This window comes from Oryzias latipes, chromosome 3, assembly GCF_002234675.1.
Source record: "Oryzias latipes chromosome 3, ASM223467v1".
NCBI classification, from domain to species: Eukaryota; Metazoa; Chordata; class Actinopteri; order Beloniformes; family Adrianichthyidae; genus Oryzias; species Oryzias latipes.
In genome coordinates, this window is record NC_019861.2 from 33,252,219 (window position 1) to 33,267,088 (window position 14,870).

Here is a 14,870-nt window from a genome sequence, read left to right on the forward strand (position 1 = left end):
TTTTAGAAAATTTTTAGAAGAATCAGCAAAAGTAAACTTTAGAATTTCCTTGGCAACTGCGGTTTTTGGGTAACCACACCCTCATTCTTAATTGGTTCATAGCATATGCTATATAATTTTGTTCCGTTTGAGTTACAGTTTCGGTAAAACAAAAAATGCGAGCCACATGGAAACGCTACCTTTTTTTGGGCCCCTTTTTTTATTTCAATGGCTTCTGCCGCAGAGTTGTCCTTTTTTTGGGGGAGGGGGAGGGTTTCCCTATATCCAAAATTAATTTTCACTGGGTGCTAGGTGGATACAAATTTTGGTGCATTTATCAGTGTGTTACGAAGGGGAAATTTTTGCACAAACGCGAAGAAAGAATTGTGAAATACAATATGGACCTTGGTGCGAGAAGAATAACATGGGAACTTTACAAGGAAACATGTTGTATACAGTAAACAGAAGGAAAAAATGTATTTTTTGCAAAAACAAGATTTGGGTAGATTTATTCCTTTAGTTGTTTTGTTACCATGCCACGAAAAAAGGCTCAAGTTACCACTTGACCCTTTTTTCGTTATTTATCCAGCAGTCCAGGAATGCTGCTGGCCATAATAAGTCCCGACAGTGCAAAGAAATGTGATTATTAGATAACTAATCAATGAAGTTTGGATGTTGTCAGTCAGGCCAAATTAAAAGACAAATATCAGAAGTAGCTCAGAGTCCAAAGACTATCACACGTTGGAGCAGAATAAAGCTGAAATACAATGTGTAAAAATTACCTCTTTTGAGGCTGACTTGGAAAGGTAGATGGCACTCTGCTGACAGCTTTCATCCAAACAGCCAGGGAGGAGGTGGTCCTGGTAGCCATCACCATCTGCCAGAGAGAGACAACGCATCAGATCAAGAAGCAGCCATGTTGAACCCAAAGGAAGAGAGAAGCTTTGTTTTCTCAAACTGTTCTATTTTAATATTTCCACTCCATCTCAGCTTCTCAGACTTGTTTCTGGAGTTGGCTTTGAGTGCAGCACCATTTCTAGCAACAAAGAAATCTCATCTTCTTTTTTTTTTCTCTCTCCGTGCATGTGTCGGATCAGAGGAACACCTGCTTGTTTTCCACAAACACAAGTCCAATCCGTACCAGCGTCTTTCATGGCTTTAAACTCACTCGTGTGACTCTTTTTTTTCAATGCTTATAATTTTTACATTGTTTTCAGTAATATTTCTTGAGCAGCATCCATTCAAACCAAAGCGGAGATCAAAAACAGCAGTTCATCAAACGCACAAAACGTCAATGGAGCACTATTAAAATAGAAAACAATTCCCCGTGTGATGAATCGTTTTTCACTACTCAGTCAGTTATGGACCACTGGTTTTCAGTAAAATGAAGTAGGAAAGGAAGAAAATTTGTCAACTTGGATTAGGATTATCTGAACATGCAGTCATTTCTGTAAGAACCCAAAGGGGTATACATTTTTCTATAAAAAAAAGCACCATGAGAGTACTATGTACTAGTACTATGTACTAGTATGTGAGCTGTCCATTCAGTAGAACTTATGATTTTTAATAAAGAAGAAGAGGTTAACTGCTTTTTTGTCTTCCACAAAAACTTACCATCTTTTGATAAGAGTTATGAACATTTTAATTATTTAAATTGGTATATTTTCAGGTCAGTTTTTCAAAGGGAGTTTAAGAGTTAAAAGTTTAAGATGCTTTGGGATCAGAGGATGGAAACACATTTTTGGGATTGCAATTAAAGGTTTCAGTAAATATTTGCTCATGTATAAATCATTAAATTGTATTGCTTTAATTATCCTTTAGTAAGATGAACCATTTAGATCAAGTTAAGGTTTTTCCGAGAAAAAAACACTACAGATTAAATTGACCAATGTGTGTACTAGCTCAGTCCAACATGTATTGTGGTGGTGTTGACCTGATGTCCTGTAATGGTTGAGGTGTTTCACGGATTAAACTGAGTTCAAAAAAATTCTCAGTTTTTCCCATTGTTGCAAATTAAAACAAACATCTTTTAACTACAGATTGCACCTTCCCATAAAAGCAACACCTGCAGGACAAACAATATATCTACAGTTTGGCTCCTACATATTATTTCTCTTTTCAATACCTTTATTTTGAAAATATGAATGAAGAACAATAAAGAGAGTGTAGCTTTTCAAAGAGATTTTTTTTCAACATACTTTATCAAATCCTTCAGCCAGGAATTAATATAAATCTCTACCTTTTTTTGTATTGCATGAGTGCTGAGGACTTACTCATTCACTTCAGCTTAAATATTTACAATTATGGTAGGATGGCATTCTATGCTGGAAACTCGTCCAGTGTGACTTCACTGTTACTACGATTTCATTTTTAGTAAAAAGTTACTTTCTAACTGCAGATACTTTGACTTCAAAGCTCTGAAATCAAAGCTGTATTCCGTAGTCCCCCTCAATAAGAACGGCATTGCATCCATTTTCTTTAAAATACAATACATATCTATTTAATTTGATGTGAGTGAAGAGGAATGCTGAGAAACGATGTACACATGAACAGAATTCTTTAGAAGGACAGTCACGTTTCTCTCCTCGTTCTTCTGTTTATAAAGCTTCCAATATGGTTAATAACACTCAGGACCCGCCTCTGTGATTCTGCTGTTGCCCTTGAAGATCATCTGTTTCGGCTCGTCTTCCTGCCTTTCATTTTCACTTTTCTTCACTTTACTCCCTTCAGATTTGTCGCCGTTCGCTGTGCCTCCTCCCCTCCCCTCTATCTTTTCTCTCATTCTCCCTCCCCCCTTCCTTCCGTCGCTCTCTCCCGCTGACAATGCATGCCGCGATAGATATTGCCTGAGAGAGTCATGGAGGGAAGTTGCAGCGATGGAGTGAGATGGAGGAGGTGGGGAGGAGTGAGGAGGCACAAACAAAGAGGAAAAAAGGACGAGAGCCAGAAACAATGTTAAAGACAAAAAGAGAGGGAAAGGAAAAACAGGAACAGTGAAAATAAAGGAGTCCGGACAAAAAAAAAAGATAAACGAACAAACAAACGAAAAATCTAAACAATGTTTTCATCATTCATGAAAACATTTTTAATTTCTATATGATTGCATATTTTGTCAAAAGTGAATATGCGTCCTCTGGACTTCTAACAGCAGCCAAGCAAATAAAACAATAATGAAGAATTAAAATAACTGCTGTCAAATCTGACCCCTGAAGGTTCTCCAGGGCTAAAGCAAGTTTTTATTTTGCACCTGTTGTAGAGAGAAAACTAAGAAAAGCAAAGTAAGAAAGCAGTTTAGTTACCGAGACAGGAGCGTACAGATTGTAAAAATCACATGAAAGAAAAAAGACAGAAATGCAGGTTAAAAAAAAACTGTGAGCTGTGTTTGAGCAGAGAGGGAAGCAGACAGAAGAGCGGCTGAATTAACATGATACAATAAGACGAGCAGAGAAAGGGGGCCCGAGGGGAGAGCAGAGAAGGGTTAGGCTGTTAACACGCCGCATCACCTGTGAGCATGCAAACACACACAGATAGACATGCACAGCATGAAGACACCCTTTTCGATTTTACGTAACACTTTGAAACACACTCCCATCTCGCTGTCTTAAAAACCAGCCAATCACAGCGAGCTTCAGATGGCAGCGAAGCCGTGCTGCATTCCACCTGCACTGATGTAAGATGACACGCTTGGTTGTGGGACTTCACTGTGCTTTACCTAATGATGAATTATGCATCCACCACTGTCACTTTGAAAAATGCAATTACCTCAGTGACAAGGCAGATGGTGGTGTTTTGTCTGGCATATGCTGCGCATCTATTAGGTGTGTAGTGCTGAAAACACAACTGCAGGTAGCAAGCGCACAAATGTGGGTGCAGAGACATTCCCTCAGAATTTCATGAGCGTCCTGAAAACATGCGGCGGTGCGAGCGTGCGTCAACATCAGCCTTCCTGCATTTGTGGAGAGAAAAGTCTGTTTCCAGAGAAAACTTCCATTTAATTATGGATACAAACATGTCCTGCTCAAGGGCTTGCTTCAGAACTCAATCTGTGCGTTAAGAGCAGTCGCGCTCTGATTGGCTGAAAAAGTTCACTCAGAATTTTTTTGGGTTTGTTTTGGTTTTCAAAGAATGCTTAGATTTCCTGCTCTTGGAATGGTCCCATCAGATGTTAGACAAAAAAAGAAAAGAAGATGCAACTTTAAAATAAATAGCTACAACTGAAGCCGGGATTCTGGCAGAAATAACACCTATCAGCTCTAATGTAAAAAAAAAAAATCAGGTTTTAATCACAAAGAAAATAAACACTGTGTAGTATAAAATATGAAAGTTTCACACATCATGATTTTCTAAGCAGCTTTTTAGACATTGAAAACTAGCCACAAGTTCATTGAAAAAAGGATTTATATGAAGCAGCTGTGGCTTTTAAGGTGACTTCTAAAATAAAGGTAAGTAAAAAAACACACACAAAAGGTATTATCACCCATGTCTTAGTCACATGCACCTGTAACCGTACAGTGGTGCAGACTTTTGGGTTGTCCCGGCATGTGGAGGGGTGATATATGAATGATGCTGTTGTGCGATCCTGAGTAAGGTGCCAGCACTGGCTTCTTAATGACTGTAAATAAATGCAGCTCGTATGGGGTGTTCAGGTGATACGCAAGTGCCCGTAGGACGCCAGTTGGATGCCCACATAAACCCCGCTCCGATTGTCGGATTTCCTGCACGCCGGAAGTGCGCACTGTTCACTTGAATAGTACTGACGGACTGGTTTTGAGAGTTAAAAAAAGAAAAATCTGTACAACCTGCCTTCGTCTCACCTACAGTGGTGGACAAATGATCATTAGTTCATTAGTTTGTTTTTTTAAATAATTCTGTTAATCAACAACTCAAAAGCAATGACTGATTTTGATTATTTAATTTTCAATAAATATTAATTTTTTGTTACTTTTGAAAGTTTCAAGTCATTTCAGTGGGGCTTGTGGACTTTCTTTCTTTAACTGAGGGGTACCAACAATTTTGTCCACCACTGTACTTCCCCCTTGCACGTTGTTTAAGTATGGCAGCATGACTGTAGAAAAAAACATGCATGAACATTTGGAATCTGTTTCCAGCTGTTTTCGACCTGGATATTTTATGCGGGCCGCATTTGTGACCCGTAAAGGTTTGACCATTTTCACCCGCAGACAATCAGTATCCGCTCGTAAGGATAGTTGTCGTGACTAAGGCATAGCAAAGCTGAACTCTGGACAGTACAGTTTTTATGTTTTGCTTTAATTTTAATATTTTTAACTATCTGAGATCTATACGTTTTCCGAAAACAATGTGCAGCATTTTGTAAAGACAAAGAGTAGAGGAAGACAAAGAGAGAAAGGTATGGGTAAGACCAGGAGGATACTCTATGCGATGGAAATAATTCCCACTTCAGATCCCACAGGGATGCAGTACCACTCGCCGCTCTTTTGTTTTTGCTCCTTTTTCTCATCCTTTTTGTCATCTTCTTTTCATCCCTCTTCAGATCTTTTGCTTTGGTGTTTCTTGATTTTATCTTCTCTTTTTATGTTACTCGATGTCACCTTTGAAATGTGCCATTTACTGTCCCTCAACCTGTGATTTACGTTGCTTTAACTCTCTTTCCCCATCTCTTTATCCATGCTTCGTTTTTAGTGTGTGGGCTTTAATTAGCTCTGTGGGAAGCTGGGAGAGAAGCTCAAAATATGCTAAAATGGCCACATACAGGGATAAAAACGCTTCAGGGTATTATTAGAGCAAGAGAAAAAAAAAACGTCATTTAGTTCACTGGACAATATAGATGTGGATTATAAAAGTAAATGTGAGTGAAGACAAAAGGGAAGACATTTACAAATGAACAAATCTAAGCGTATTTATTTGTCGTCAGCTGAGTCAAGGATCAATTACATACAACGCTAAAAGTTCTTTTAAATGTAATTACTAAATGAAATGACTTTTTACCTCCATTTAAATTTTTCTGAATGCACAAGACCTTTGCTTTTTTGACATGTTCCTTTGGCTAAAAACCAATAATTAAAAAGTATTTAAAATGTTTGTCAATCCGTCTGAAAAGACTAAGGAGAAAGGAAGTGCCAGTTGCTATGTAGAGGGCATTTGGGAGTTTTTTTTCTAAATTATAGAGTAAATTATTATAATCAGACAACTGTAGGCCTACCACTTCCAAGAAAGATCCCAAAGAGCTGGCGCGGTGTGTTTTGGGTGGCGGTCCAAAGTGTTTTTTAAATCGCTTGAATCACATTGGTCTTAAGACCATAGAAGCGGAATTTTTCGCGATTGCTGGGAAATGTTACACAAATGTTACAGATGATGAAATATTAGGCCTGCTATGCAATCGCGTTAAAATTGCTGCACTCAACCTTAATTTATTTCGGCTGATTAGAGTACGCTATCGCCGAGCAATTCTGTCCAAAAATATATCTTTTTAACACTGAAGATGAGGAAAATTTAATGAAGAAGTTAGGAAAGACCTACGGTCACACAGACACAGAGGGAGAGACAAAGAACTGACAAGTAGATAGAAAATAGAGTAAGTTACTGGAAGGATATATCTTGAAATTCACTCGTTTAAAAAAAAATGATTTCAATTTTTTTCCCTCCTCTGTATTGCCTACTTCTGTTTGGTGGACGAGAATGTCCTTCAAGTTAAAAATAAACTCTGGAGACAACTGTGTTACTGGAACGCAACTCAAAAGTTCATTGCACTTATTGCAGACAGTCGCAAGGAAAACCGGCCAACGTTAGTATGAACTAGCCGTGCGATTGTGGATACGAGTGATGCCATGACTTGATGGCTCTGAAGTATAAACACTTAGAACTTCTAAATAGGAGCTGTCTCTTTATTCTACAGGCATGGTGTGAAAGACATGGGGTAAGTATGGGTGAAGTAGGTGAGACGCGGGCCTGCCAGATTTTTGTTTTTTAACACCAGCCCCCTCCCACCAAATCCTGCAATTTGTCCAAGAAGCCCGTTAGTGCTGTTTACGTGATTAGTGTGAACTCCTTGCGGGTTTCTTGCATGCAGCCTGGCAGTTAGAAATGAGGAAATTAGACAATCAGTGCATAGTTTGAGTGGGCATTCTATGGGCGTGTCCTACAGACACTTACAGTGGGGCAAAAAAGTATTCACGCGTGGACTCTACGCACAGAGTGAGTTCTAACATACAACCACTTGGAAAGGACTGGAACCTCTTCCTCTCCGGGGAGGATTAGCTTCAACCACCCCACGAATCAGCTGTCACATCGTCATTTCAAATCGAATAGAAAACTTAAGTACACAAGAACAGATAACAACCAAAACAAAGATTTTCCAACTATGTTGTTAAAACTGTAGATCCAGTGACACTCCAGGCTTTTTTTAGATTGAGGGGTGGGGGGGTGGGGGCAACCATGAAAAGCCAGCAGACAACTAGAAGGGAGATGTACAGTTGATCAAGAGAAATAAGGATAGAATGTGACAGCAGAGGAGGGGTTGACTTAAGCACAGGCAGCAAAGATAAAAAAAAAAAATAGACATTAGATCTTCCAAGGCGGCGCTCTCTTAAGGGATTATTAGATGCGTGACGTTCTCCTAAAAGCTCCACGCCTCTCATCTAACGAGGACAATATCACCATGCGAGGTTTCTAAGCCACAAAAGGATGGAAAAAAAAGATTAAAGAAATCAAAAAGTTTCAAAAGATAAGCCGTCATTCAAAACGCTATTAAAAAAAAAAGGATTTTCTTTGACCAAGAGATAAAAAGAAGGATGCTTAGACAAAAATGACCTCACGGCATTAAGACGCAAACAAAACACCACGCAGGTCCTTCAGGCACAGAGCCTACTGCCAATTTAGGAGGGGGAAGTTTGCTCACTACATATTTGATGGACACCCTGAGCCGCAATGAGATTAAAAGATTAATCTTGCCAATACGGATGTGTTTATCAGCATCAATACGTTTGTGGGCGCGCTCGTGCGCACATGCAACACAAAAGCCCAGATTTAATTAAAAATGCAGTGAAGCTCACACAGCGCAGAGCACAAACTGAGAGATCAGGTCACACAGACAGAAATAAACAGTTTTGATGTTAGAAGGAAACAACAAACCAAAAGAGCTACACACCAGCAAAGGATGAAAGGGTGTTAAATATAACCCGTGTCAGCAACTGAAAGAATGTTTCATTTAGTTCATTTTTATGACCTATTGATATGTTACCTGAAAGGAAAAAAATCAACTGATGGACAAAAAATGTGGTATTTTTCATTCTTATATTAGCTGTGTAAACCTAAAACCTATTACTGTAATCATCAGCCAACGTAAAGGACAAAAGTCAAAGAAACTGCAAAATACAATGAAATGTTTTTCCAACACAAGTGGTTAAGATAGTAATCTGATTAACTTACTCAAGTTACTTAGTGTGATGGGCTTTAGAAATCTGTTTGAAAAATGTCTTTTGAAACCAACTGAAAGGAACACAACCAGAAGTGGAGTCTTTGGGTTTGAAAAAGACCAGAAGTGCACACAGGAATTCATGGTGTAGTAATGATAATACTTTATTGCTACTGTAAGAAATATTTTGGCTGTTTTTTAACCAGCTGGTGGTTTCCAACTAAATCCAGTTGTACTGTCCAGGGGTCACCAACGCAGTGCCTGCAGGCGCATGGTCGCCCGCGAGGACCACTTAAAGCCCCTGCAAGGCATGCTTCTAAAAATATCACAGATCACAAAAGAATTCAATATAATTTTAAAAAGTTTCATTTATGTTTGGAACCAATTAGGGGTGCAACGGATCACTACGGATCACTAGCCATGTTAAAGAGTCTACGTCATTGTCTGTTTTAAGTTCTCTCTAAAAACCCACTTTTTAACTTTGATTTTTATTTCATGACATTTTAATTTATTCTTTTTTATGAAATATATGTGATATTTTTTGTTTTAACAATGTAACTTTATGAGGATTTCTTTGATCCCTTTTAATCTATTTTATCCATGTCTTCATATGTTTTTCGTATCTGTCTGTACAGCACTTCGGGTCTGTGTGGACAATTGAAGGGCTTTATAAATAAAGTTTATTATTATTATTATAAATAATATTATCATTAAACACCCCTGATGAGCTCCCTACTTAGTGTGCAGTATGTGGGGGGTATAGAAAAAAGGACAAATCTGTAAAACACGCCTTTGTCTCTCCTACTTCCCCTTTATGTGTTGTTTAAGTGTTCGCCACAACCTGTCACTCACAACATATTTTTATATAAATTTATTTTATATAAAAATAAAATAAAATAATGTGCACAAACATTTTCACCTTACGGGCTAACCGGGTATTCAATTACCTTAAAATTTCCCGCAGGTCACCTCTGTCCTCAGTACAAATTTGCCAATTTTTCACCTACAGCAGCTCGTATCCACCCATAAGGGGCAGTTGTGACTAAGGTTTAAGTCTTAGTCCTATACTAGTATGTGGGGATGACCGGTGTGGGTAGTCAGGGCCAGTGGAGGGTCGTAGAGGGGAGCGGAGGTGTGTCTTGCAGCTCCTTTGAAGCTCGTATTGTCACCTTAAGGGACGTCATTAAAATGGAGCGTACAATTGCTCATGTCACTGGAAATAAACCGAGACCCTTCCTGTAGGGGGACCAGAGTTCATATCTTTTGTCTGAGCTTTCACACTTGCCAAAAAAGGGAACTATCTGAACCACAAAAAACTGGTTTAAAGCCTCCTCCTCAACATCTAAAACTTCCACGACTTTCTGACAGAACACCTTACTGCTATTCTCTGCCTTTACGGATTTTAGTTCTCCTGAAATAATTTGATTGAGGCTTTTGATCACTTCACTGAGTAAGGTTTTGCTAAAGGTTTCTCCGTGTTTGCATAACGCTCATGCACTCTGCGTGTCCTGTGTAGGAAATTGTGTAAGTTTGGCTTAATTTCTATTTTAGTTTATAAAAATCCAGTTACATTCCATAAACTGAAAATAAGAATTTAGGATGATTTGATTCTTTTCTTTGATGAATTGGTGATAAACTGATGCTATAATATAAACATTGTTGAGTTAAGACTGAACCTGACCTAACCCAGTCTTTGAAACGAGGCCCTTCTGCCAGTTCTGTGACGTTCTCAGATCACATCCTCTCTCTGCTTTAGTTAGCCTCTAAGAGTTTGTGTTAGCCACATTCTCCTTCACCTCTGGCAGCTCTGACAGGATGACCAGGGGCCACTTTGTGGATCACACACTGCAGCCTGGAGATTTAAAAACCGGCAGAGATTTGTTGAGGATAAAATGTAAAGCTGCACTGAACAATGAATTTCACTGTCCAAGACAATTTAATGGGATAAGATGCTCTCACAAATCTGGCTGGATGCGGGATTGGGAGTGTGCTGTGTGCACTGTGTGCCTGTCACTGTGTGTTAGAGGAGCCTGGTGGGAACGGGGTGAATATTTATGGTTTTTGTCTGTATTGGGGCAGAAAGTTATGTGATGAGAGGGCTGCAGTCAAACTGTCTAAGTCAAAAAGACCAGACAGCCCTATTTGGAATGCTTTGAAGCTAGACAGCTTCAAATGCAAAAGAGCTTAAAGGGCTAAGAAGGGAATGGATCTGCCACACATGCACATGGAGACAAAACTACAGAACAGGACAGAGTAGAAACCAGCACACTAACTACTACATCTCTGAGCATGCTCAGACTACGTTTTCCTGTATACATTCTTAATGATTACAATCTACCAAATGCATCATTTTTCTCACCAAAATCCAAAAAGGAGGACTGTCCCACAATCTTGATGTCTGACTTGGACATGACTCCAGTCTTCGTAAAGTTCCCATCCTGATAGTTGGACAAAAAAAAGAGAATAGTTAAAGTATTTATCAGCTTTAAAAAGCCAAACATACTGACAATGCATGGCTGTGACCTCGAGTGTCACGAATGAGAGGCTGTGGCTTAAGTGTAGTGTCGTAGTGACAGATCCGCTCTACCAAGCACAAGATGGATCTGAGGTACAGTGACCAGCACACTGTAGCTGTGTTACATGCATGTAAAAAGGATTTTCCTTGTGTACAAAAATGAGTGCATGCATTAAGTGTCAGAGGCTGCAAAAATCTACACATTTTGAGACAAATGACAAATTCTGTCAAGCCCGAATGTTTTTATGCTGGCATGTATTTTGCATTTTTTTTAGACAAGAAGAAAAAAGCTGTTAAAAATTAATCAGCTTTTTGAACCAACGCAAAAATAAATGATGGTGTATAAACCATATGATTGACATAAAAATCTTACAACGAAATGATATTTCGTCTTTGACAAACATATAATTACACAGAATAGTGTCTTGTGCATTTTTGAACACAATACCATCATGCAATATCATAAGTCTAGCATCTGTTTTAAAGTTCTAGTTGTTGAAGATGTTTAAATGGTTATTTAACTGAAGTTAATCACCGTGATCTGCAGTCTATACGACTGGTGAAACTGCATCTTCTACTGATCCATTAAACAGCTCCAATGAGTGACTCTTTGTTAATTTCAGTTAATTAGGAAAGGAATTGTTTTTGTCCGCACATAATGTTCACAATCAATCAAAGAATGACAATTGTTATTTTCCAGAGCACAGGTGATCTTCATCAGTGCAAAACACATTAGACGTGTTTCACGGATTTCCTGTGAATAGATTAACTACTTAATGATCTCTTCTTGTACTTGTAATTAGATTTCCTTTAGCTGCCATGAAATGCAACAGCCAAGATGACAAACATCACTCCAGACGCAGAACAGGCGGTATAAAAAAACTGGTTACAGACTCATCAGCTGCTTCATCAGCTAATGTACCCGTAAATATCAAAGAACACAGAGATAGGAGGACTGGAAAAACAAACAGAAATGTATTCATCTTTGGAAGAAAAATACAAAAAAACAAAATTTTGAAAGCAGAAACAGAATAACAAGCAGTACTTCCAATACCATCTACAAACTGGAAATGTTAAATTATTGAAAAGAATATTTTCTTTATTATTACACCTTTAGGAAAATGACTAATAATCATTTTGTATCAAAAGATTTCACACAGTAGTATACAGAACATTCCTTGATTTTTTCATTGAGCTGGCATGGTCTCATGTCTCAGCATGACTCATTTATTCACTTAATGAGACACAGGCAGGCCAAACATGTACATTTTAATTAATCTTGGGGCTGCCAGGGCTCCTTCTTCAAACTAAACAATCCGATAATTGTAAATGGAAAATGTAAATAAGTTTACACGTCAAAGACCAGAATAACAACCCTCAACATACCTTTGGATTTTGGACATAATGTCATGGATGGCAGAGAATTTCTTATAGCTCAACCAGGACAAACAGAGGTTTTAGTGATCAGTTCGAGGACAAGAGAGAAATTGTTTTATCTGAACTAAAAAGTTTCAGTGTGTGAAAAACCTGGTTGTCTTTTTTAATAAGTTTTGTATTTTTTTTTGTTTTTGTGTCTTGCTCTTGGTTTTTAAAATTGGAAATTGTTTTTTTTTGTGTGTATATATGCATATTTATATATATATATATGTACACATACATACATGGATATACATATATAAATACAAAATGAAATCAACTGCTGACTTTATGAGATAGATGGTATTTTCCAACTAAAGCGTGCATTTAGCTCTTCGTAAATGAACTGGTGCTCAACATTGAACAGCAGAGACTGTGGATCCTATCCCAGCTTGACCTCTGACCGTCTGATGGTGGCAGAGTGATTACAGAGCGTCCCGATTAAACGTTTTGTGATTAAGAACAGCTGACTGATGCGTGAAAACGATCAGATTAATACTCTAACCGTCACCCTAATCTCACAACTCTCTGAACATATGCATATATTTAGAGATACTGCAGAGACATAAATACTGAAATAAAGAGAATATAAATAGACTAAATATGTGTTAATACTGTCTCTATTATAAACTAATATGAACTGATAGTATCTTTGAATTTTGTGCCTGATGAGGAAAGTGACATTTGGATGTATCCATGACAAAATCAGCCTGAAAAAATATCAGATTCTTTATTTATTGTCCGATTTCATTCTATTTGAAATGACAGAAAACTTTCTTTATCCCAATTTCATTCTGTATTTTATACAAAAAAAAAATCAGTTTGATTATTCAGATTTGTAGAGATAGTAAAAGCTGCTGAAAAAATTGCATGTTGACACAAGATCCAAATGATCAGTTCAGCTATCAGAAGGGACTTTTACTCAGCTCTGCGGCTTGATATTCTTTCTCTGAATGCTTTCTCGTGTAATCGCAGGAAAACAGAAGAATAGCCGGGGATGGGAACAGACTAAGGCTACAAGAAAAACAGAGAAAACTAATTAAAAGAGAGTGCTGGAGAAAGAGGAGTGTGTTGGCCTGTGACCGATAGATGAAGCCGCACTGAACCAAGGAGCGCAGTGGCATTAACAGGGCTCTAATGCTGTGTGCTTGCTGGGAAATGACATAGTCGTCTGGGTTTGCATGGATTTCTACAAGTATGTTAGGAATGCTTTTTTTTTTAGGCACAGGTTTTTAATGTATTAAAGTGAGTGTATATGTAAGGACTTGTTTGTCTGTGTAAGAAGTCCCTGTAATGCTGAGGTAGACGTGCATTCAAGAAAAACAAGCAAAGTCCATCAACTGTTGTGAGTTATTGTAGATTCTACCAAAACTCTACCAATCTCTCAGTATGTTGGGCCTTGGTCACATGCACCTGATGGTTTTTGGGTTGTAGACCCGTGGAGGGCCGTAGAGAGGAGCGGCCACATTTTAAGGGGAGCGCAGGTGTGTCTTGCAGTTCCCTTGAGACTAGCATAGCCCCCTCAAAGGACATCATGAAAACAGAATGTACCATTGTTGTGCATGTGGTAAGTGTATCGTGAAATATCTGTAAGGCTAATGGAAGTTGCACATACTTACGAGGTACAGGTCAGGCTGTTGTACGGTGCCCTTACGCCACATTGTAGTCGTTAAGGTGCAAGTACTGACCCCTTACTGACCCAGCATTAATCTCATATGCAAGGGGTGTGCACGTGATCTGTTAGTGAACGTATGATGTTCACACAAACTACACTCTGATTGTCTAATTTCCTCATTTCTAATAGTCAGGCTGCATGCAAGGCAAGGAGCGCCCATTTATCACAGGAACAGCAATCGCGACCCCCTTGTACTGTTTGCATGATTTTAAGGGGGGGGGGGGGGGGGGGTCCGTATGACACACCTGCATCTCGCCTGTGGCTGCTTCCCCCTTACTTTACCCTTGCTTGTTGTATAAGTGTTTGCCACAACCTGTCACCTGCAGCATGTCTTTAGGCTCATTCAGCAACCTTGACCTTGACATTTGGTGCGGGCTACAATTTCCAATTGTAGACTAAGGCTGATTACATATAGTATCTACAACAGTAATACATCGACAGTTCCATGTGTTCTTGATTGCACTAAAGCTGGGATCAGGCGGACATCTCTGCAGCCCACCTCATCTGTTGCAGCTCTTTGGGGCTGGCAGTACATTCGTTCTGGCTTGCTCCAAGTTGTAATTACTTTTACCCAAACTCTTTTTTTTCTAAGACCTTCTTTCTGTTTCTGCGTCTTTTCTTTTCCTTCTTCCCCGCCTTTCTTTTTTTCATATTCCCCCTCTCTGTGATAAGATGGACTACTGTTTGGCTAATGCCTCGACCTGCTGAATTTCAAATAGGCCCCTTTGACAAAACTCAGAACTGTGGTATCTTTTTGTTGCTTCCTCGGAATATTAACGAATGTTGAGGCAGAGATAGCAGCCTCAAATCTTTCCTGAGCCACTTGTTGCAATTTAAGGAATAAAAACGGTCATTTGCAGTTCTGAGGGTTTACTCTGGGACTCCATTTCAAG

At 38.8% G+C, this 14,870-nt stretch overlaps 1 protein-coding gene across 1 annotated transcript in view; it reads right to left on the bottom strand.

Annotated features, from left to right (window-relative positions):
* itfg1 (integrin alpha FG-GAP repeat containing 1) overlaps positions 1-14,870 on the bottom strand; it is a 159,016-nt gene that overhangs the window by 118,696 nt on the left and 25,450 nt on the right. Inside the window, exons 8-9 of the mRNA XM_023953696.1 lie at positions 10,731-10,809; positions 762-856 (exon numbers count right to left, since the gene is read on the bottom strand). Coding sequence (XP_023809464.1) covers positions 762-856; positions 10,731-10,809 — 174 coding nt within the window. The remainder of the gene's footprint in view (positions 1-761; positions 857-10,730; positions 10,810-14,870) is intronic.